The following is a 7178-nucleotide window of genomic DNA, read 5'->3' as shown; positions in this document are numbered from 1 at the left end:
CCTGCTGAAGAAATCCATTCACAGATGGATACACTGCTGCCAAGAAGGGTGCACCTGATTGGCAATGATGTCCAGATATCCTTCGTTCAAATGTTGCTCTCCACTTTTATCAAGGGGCCCAATGTGTACCATGAAAACATACTCCACACCATCACACCACTACCACCAGCCTGCAATGTTGACACATGGCATGATGGATGCATGTACTCATGTGGTTTTCTCCATACCCTAGTCCTTCCATCAGCGTGAAACAGCAGGAACCAGGATTCATCGGACCAGGAAATGATTTTCCAATCCTCCAGTGTCCAGTGTTTTCGTTCCTTACCCACTGCAAACGCAGGTTCTTGTTTTTTGCTGAAAGAAGTGGAATTCTGTACAGTCATCGGCTGCCGTACCCCATTCGTGTCAAGGTACGATGAGTTGGGCATTCTTGTATGAGTCTTGGCACCAATGTTGTGCTGGACTGTCAGTTGACTGACATCGAAAGTGTGAAAATACTTATGAAATACGAACGAGTTCAGAGTGGGCAGGTCATCCCATTTATTGCTCTGCACAGTTCATGTCAGCCTCCTTTGGCCTCTTTCATCAATGAGCCGTTTTCGAGCACTGGCCTGCCGTTGGCTGGATATCCTTTAGGTGGTGGATCATTCTTGATACACATGGGAAACTGTTGAGTGTGAAAAACCCAGCAGCTTGCAGTTCTTGACGCATCAAAACCTGTGCGCCTGACACTTACTACCATACCCCATTCAAAGACACAAATCTTTTATCTTGCCCATTCACCCTCTGAATGGCACACCAACACAATCCATGTCTCAATCATCTCGAGGCTTAAAAATCCTTCTTTAACCTGTCTCTTCCCCTTCGTGGATTTAACAGGTGCAATCAATTTCATGCAAAGAGGTGTGTGTGTGTGTGTGTGTGTGTGTGTGTGTGTGTGTGTGTGTGTGTGTGTGTGTGTGTGTGTGTGTGTGTGTGTGTGTGTGTGTGTGTGTGTGTGTGTGTGTGTGTGTGTGTGTGTGTGTGTGTGTGTGTGTGTGTGTGTGTGTTATATATTTATATACATATCATACATTACATATACATTCTAAATTTTCGAAGTTATAATCGGACGAGTGTGACTGAAGTCGACTATTGTCCCATCATGTGTTAGACGTTCCATCGAAACGATAAATAGATTTCGTAAATCGGTGACTGACTGGATGTGGATGCATCCAATAAATGCTTTAAATTCCTTACCTATGAGTTTATTTGTTAGTTTGGTGTACAAGTTGGGTTGGTGAAGGTAGCAAGCCGAATAGATTTTGGTGAAGATCTGGATCCGGCCTCTTAGTTCGATAAAAACGTAAACTGTTCAGTCTGGCGGAAGTGTGTGCTCTTCCGAATGCTGTTGTCGTTTTTACATGTAATGTTTGTCTCGCTAGACATTTAATTTTGCCTTGAATACCCAGTTTTTTTCTTCTATTTTAGGTTCGAGGAATCAAGAGAGACTACAATCATTGCAGTGTCTCACAAGGATACACCGGAGATGATGGCTTGAGACCTCGTGTGCAGCATTTCCAATCACCTCCATTACCAACGCCCACTTTTCGACCTGCACCTGCCCCTGCCCCTTTTCGATCATCTCTTTTGCATACATCCGATCCTGTGAAGCCCCAACACCCATTTCTACCACAGGAGCCCCCAAATTTTCGATTCTCTTCTGAGGCACTATCCCTTCCTTGCACTAGTTCATTAGGTAGATCAAATTTCCTGCCACTGTACACACCAAATGAACCTTTCCCTCAGAATACCCCTTTAGAACGAGAAATGATAAATGGATATCACGAGATTAGAACCTTGAATCCCGACTCATCTTGTAATTACAGAAATGTTGTGGAATACAATCACGGGTTACCAAACTGTACAGTGACGTTTGACCACCCTCACCACCCGCCAATAGCTTCAGCCTTAGTGGTGATATGGAGAGAGTGAATTGGAAGTTTCCGAGCTGTGCTGATCTGGTCTTCTTAAATATCCTTCCATTGCTTTGGTGGTTTTTCAAAATTTATATTTTAATTTAATTTGCTTGTAGCCAAGCAAGTTTCCTGTTTAATTTTTTTTTTTATCTTTAAGTACATAAACATATTTCTTCCAAAATTGTGCAACTGCTATGTTTTCTTGTTAACAACTGACTGTCATTTTGGCATTCTCTGATCCTATCTTTGATGGATAGTTGTGATTTGATACATAATGTGGAGAAGTGTAGATTTAAAATTACATGGTAATTTCAGCTTTGTTACGAACAAATGGATATAATCTTGATGTGTTGAAGTCTTGTTCAGATCTAAGATTCAATGTTGAGTTTTGTGATTGCTTGTTTTTGAAGTATTTGGTTGTTTAATGTGTTGAATGATTTAGATGTTATTTGAGATTGCCTCTTCGTAAGTTTTGCATCTCCTGTTTGTGGCGGACACATTTTGAGAATGAAAAATGGGTTCTTTGTCAAAAACATGTAATCGATGTAAATACATGAGGGTTGTTGGTTAACTTCACGATGTATTGTTTCGTGTTTAAAATTGTTGCAATCTCAATGGAGATATCATCGCACAATTTGAAGAAAGAGTTTCCACAGCGTTCTACCTCATTGCGAAATGTGTGGTTTGCTTGGGAAGAAGCATAATTTATCAGAATTTTAATTGCAAAAGATTACTTAACAAGAGCTGTATGGATGAGTCCTTCCACCTTTGGTCTCAACCCATCTCTCTTTTAGCTTGCTGTGCTCCAATTAAAGGGGAAACACAATTTAACAATTCACCCAATCCCTTTTCAGAGCTAGTTACTGACGAGCATTTCCCCTTCCAGGGATGCACATTTACGAAACAATTTAGTACATCTTTGTTCCGAACTTAATACATTGAGATTCTACCGGCTCGAACAATGGCATTTCTGAACAACACATTGAATACATAACCACCCCCCTTTTCAACGCAACAATACATATAAATTTATACCTATATATATATATATATATATATATATATATATATATATATATATATATATATATATATATATATATATATATATATATATATATATATCTTCTTCTTCCTCTTTCGGCTTGCTCCCGTTAGGGGTCGCCACAGCGGACCAACTGTCTAAATTCGTTTTGTTGTCCGCATAATGATTTGGCATAGGTTTTTACGCCGGATGCCCTTCCTGACGCAACCCTGGTCGCCTCTTACGACACACAGGGATATGGTACACCTATTCTAACCGGGGCATACACCGGGCCCAGTACAACTGGTGCTCATTTCGCCGACCTCGGAAGGATGGCAGGCTGAGTCAACCCCCTGGTGTTTTCGACTTAGTTTATATATATTTATATATATATATATATATATATATATATATATATATATATATATATATATATATATATATATATACATACATATATTAATTCAGTGTCCCAACGGGGCTTGAACTCCGGACCTCTTGGGTCCCAAGCCACTGCCCTTACCACTGCGCCAACACCAGGCTTGTGTATATATATATATATATATATATATATATATATATATATATATATATATATATATATATATATTTATATATATATATATATATATATATATATATATATATATATACATATATATATATATATATATACATATATATATATATATATATATATATATATATATATATATATATATATATATATATATATATATATATATATATATATATATATATATATATATATATATATATATATATATATATATATATATATATATATATATATATATATATATATATATATATTATATATATATATATATATATATATATATATATATATATATATATATATATATATATATATATATATATATATTATATATATATTATATATATATATATATATATATATATTATATATATATATATATATATTATATATTATATATATATATATATATATATATATATATATATATATATATATATATATATATATATATATATATATATATATATATATATATATATATATATATATATATATATATATATATATATATATATATATATATATATATATATATATATATATATATATATATATATATTATATATATATATATATATATATATTATATATATATTATATATATATATATATATATATATTATATATATATTATATATATATATATATTATATATTATATATATATCTTCCGGCTGCTCTCGTTAGGGTCACCACAGCGGATCATCCGTTATGATCTGCATCATGATTTGGCACAGGTTTTACACTGGATGCCCTTCCTGATGCAACTGCAACCCTGGTCACCTCTTACGACACAGGGATATGGTACACCTATTCTAACCGGGGCATATACCGGGCCCAGTACACTGGTGCTCACTTCGCCGACCTCGGAAGGATGACAGGCTGAGTCAACCTCCTGGTGTGTATTAATTCAAGCGGCCAACGGGGCTTGAATTAATTCAAGTGGCCAACGGGGCTTGAACTCGGGCCCTTTTGGATCCCAAGCCACAAACCTAACCACTATGCCAACACCAGGCTTAGTATAATATATAATATACAATATATATACAGTAAGTCCTCGCTAACCGGAAGTTCGCATATCGTAGTTTCGATTATTCGTAATTTAGTTTTAATGACTAATTTTTCAATTATCGCAAACATTTTATGCCTATCGTAATGTCATTGCAAGGAAAATAGCAAAAAAAGTTTCAAACTGCCTGCAAAAAACAACAATCACACAGGATGCGCATAAACACACTTTCACTTTACTGCGCATGTACTGTATGCTGTACTGTACGTATTTTCTTCACGCTCGCCTGCATACCTTCCAGTATGAATCCCAAGCGACCCGCAAGTCTTTGGCCGAGCACACCTCGTTTCAAGAGGCAACGAAAGGCTGTCACATTGAAGGTGAAATTGGATATAATTAAAAGACATGAACAAGGTGAAGGGACAACGGAAATCGGCCGCGCGCATGCAATCGCTGCATCGACTGTACATTCGATCGTTCAAAGTTCGGCAAAGATAAAGAAAATATCACAGATTGCGACCAGTTCGAGTGCAACGACACTAACGAGAATGAGAGATGGTGCCATGCACAACATGGAGCGTTTATTATGTGTGTGGATAGAAGATCAAACTGAACGTCGCATGCCTTTATCTCTTGCTGTGATACAAGAAAAAGCGCGTCGTTTGTGGAACGATTTAAAGAAGAAACAGGAAGGTGAAGGCGCAGAGACCTTCACAGCTAGCCGAGGCTGGTTCATGAGGTTTTGTCATCGCACCAACCTCCACAACCTGAAGTGTAGCGGTGAGGCAGCAAGTGCGGACCATGCTGCCGCATCAGAGTTTCCCGCAAAGTTGAAGAAGATGATTGAGGAGGGGGGTTACTCACCGAAGCAAGTCTACAATATTGACGAAACCGGATTGTTTTGGAAAAGAATGCCCTCCCGTACATACATCGCATGAGAAGAAAAGACTGCTCCAGGGTTTAAAGCAGCAAAGGACAGGCTGACCTTATTACTCGGTGGAAATGCAGAAGGGGATGTAAAACTCAAGCCGTTTCTTGTTTACGTTTCTGAAAACCCACGAGCGCTAAAGGGTTGCCTCAAGCCACAACTTCCCGTAATATGGCGGTCAAATACAAAGGCTTGGATGACTGGGGCATTGACCCACGATTACGTGATCAATTACTTCTCCAATCATGTTGAGAAGTACTCCAAGGAGAACAACATTGACAACAAATCTTTGCTGCTTGTAGACAATGTTCCTGCCCATCCTCAGCAAATGGAAGACTGGTGTGAAAACATGCAGGTAGTATTTTTACCACCAAATACTACCTCACTTTTACAGCCAATGGATCAGGGAGTTATTGCTGCTTTTAAAGCCTATTATGTTAAGCATACCATGCTGCAGCTTATCAAAAAACCTGATAAGGACAAGCTATCAATCAAGGAGTTTTGGCGAACATACAACATAAAAATGGCTTTGGAAACATTAAGGATTCATGGGCGGAGGTGAGTGCCTCCACAATGAACGCTGTGTGGAATAAAGTGTGGCCTGAGTGTGTCCACAATTTCACGGGGTTTGCTGATGTTCCGTTGATTACAAGTCAAATTGTAGACCTGGCGCAGGAGGCTGGTTTTGAAGAGGTTGACGAAGAGGACGTGGATGACTTACTGGAGTCTCATGCAGAACCCTTAAGCAATGAAGATCATATGGAGTTGGAACAGCAGTGGGCTCTTGAGGAAGAAGAAGATGCTGTGACACCTTCATCCAAGCATCTCACCATGAAAAACCTCAGCCAAATCCTCAGCTCGTTTGAAAATGCCATAGAATTTGTTATCGAGCAAGATCCAAATCTTAAAAGGAGCACTGATTTTAGCCGTGTTGTTAATGATGCCCTTTGTTGCTACAAGGAACTTTATGCAGCAAAGAAAAAGAAAGCCATCCAGCTCACTCTCCATGCATTTTTCAAGCCAAAAGATGCAGCACCAACTCCATCCACCATCCAGGATGCTCCTTCAACCAGCTGCCAAGGGACCGTTCCCACTGGTGAAGAAAGTGACAGCACAGTGTCAAGTGAAGAGGGGGACGATTCTGCCACTCCGCAAGTGTGACTTGTCCACCGCAATCAACTCCGTTCCTCCAGCCTCGGGGTAAGTCGCCACGACTCGAGGAGTGTGTTTTGTTTATTTGTGTTTATGTCCAAAAAATTTTGAGCCAAAAACACATCCCCCCTTTAACACATTGGTTTCTATGGGAAAATATGTTTTGTTTAACACAGTTTCGCTTATCATAAGGTTTTCCAGGAACGCAACCCTTGCGAAAAGCGAGGACTTACTGTACATGCATATATATATTATGCTCCACTGCTCAAAAGTTAAAGAACACCCCAATTTTTCCATTTTTTACTGAAATTTAAGCAGTTTAATGCTTCAATGTACTCTGAAATTAAAGCACAGAAAAAATAAACAATTGCAGCTAAAAAAGAAATCATGGAATCGTTTTGTTGAACAAAATTTAATCTAAATTTTTGACTCATCAAAAAGTAGCCACCTTTTGCAGATATAACAGCCGAACATACTCGTGGAATTCTTTCTACAATGGAAATCAAATATTATTTGGAAAATTCT

General features: G+C 37.8%; 1 protein-coding gene across 9 annotated transcripts in view; it reads left to right on the top strand.

The window, feature by feature from the left end:
* The window catches only part of LOC147013969 (uncharacterized), a 116259-nt gene extending 113730 nt beyond the window's left edge, over window positions 1-2529 (top strand). For 6 of the 9 annotated variants that reach the window (XM_085851427.1, XM_085851429.1, XM_085851425.1 and 3 more), the window contains one exon: window positions 1471-2529. In XM_085851427.1, the coding sequence (XP_085707553.1) occupies window positions 1471-1974 (504 nt within the window). In that variant the 3' untranslated portion in view covers window positions 1975-2529. The remainder of the gene's footprint in view (window positions 1-1470) is intronic. The other 3 variants (XM_085851432.1, XM_085851431.1, XM_085851430.1) reach the window with 1 other exon arrangement.
* The last annotated feature ends 4649 nt before the right edge of the window (window positions 2530-7178 follow it).

This window comes from Eptatretus burgeri, chromosome 13 (genome assembly GCF_056783735.1).
Source record: "Eptatretus burgeri isolate ZD-2024b chromosome 13, Ebu_testis_v1, whole genome shotgun sequence".
Taxonomy (NCBI): Eukaryota; Metazoa; Chordata; class Myxini; order Myxiniformes; family Myxinidae; genus Eptatretus; species Eptatretus burgeri.
The sequence above is the reverse complement of the archived record's forward strand: the minus strand, read 5'-3'. Positions and strand labels throughout refer to the sequence as shown.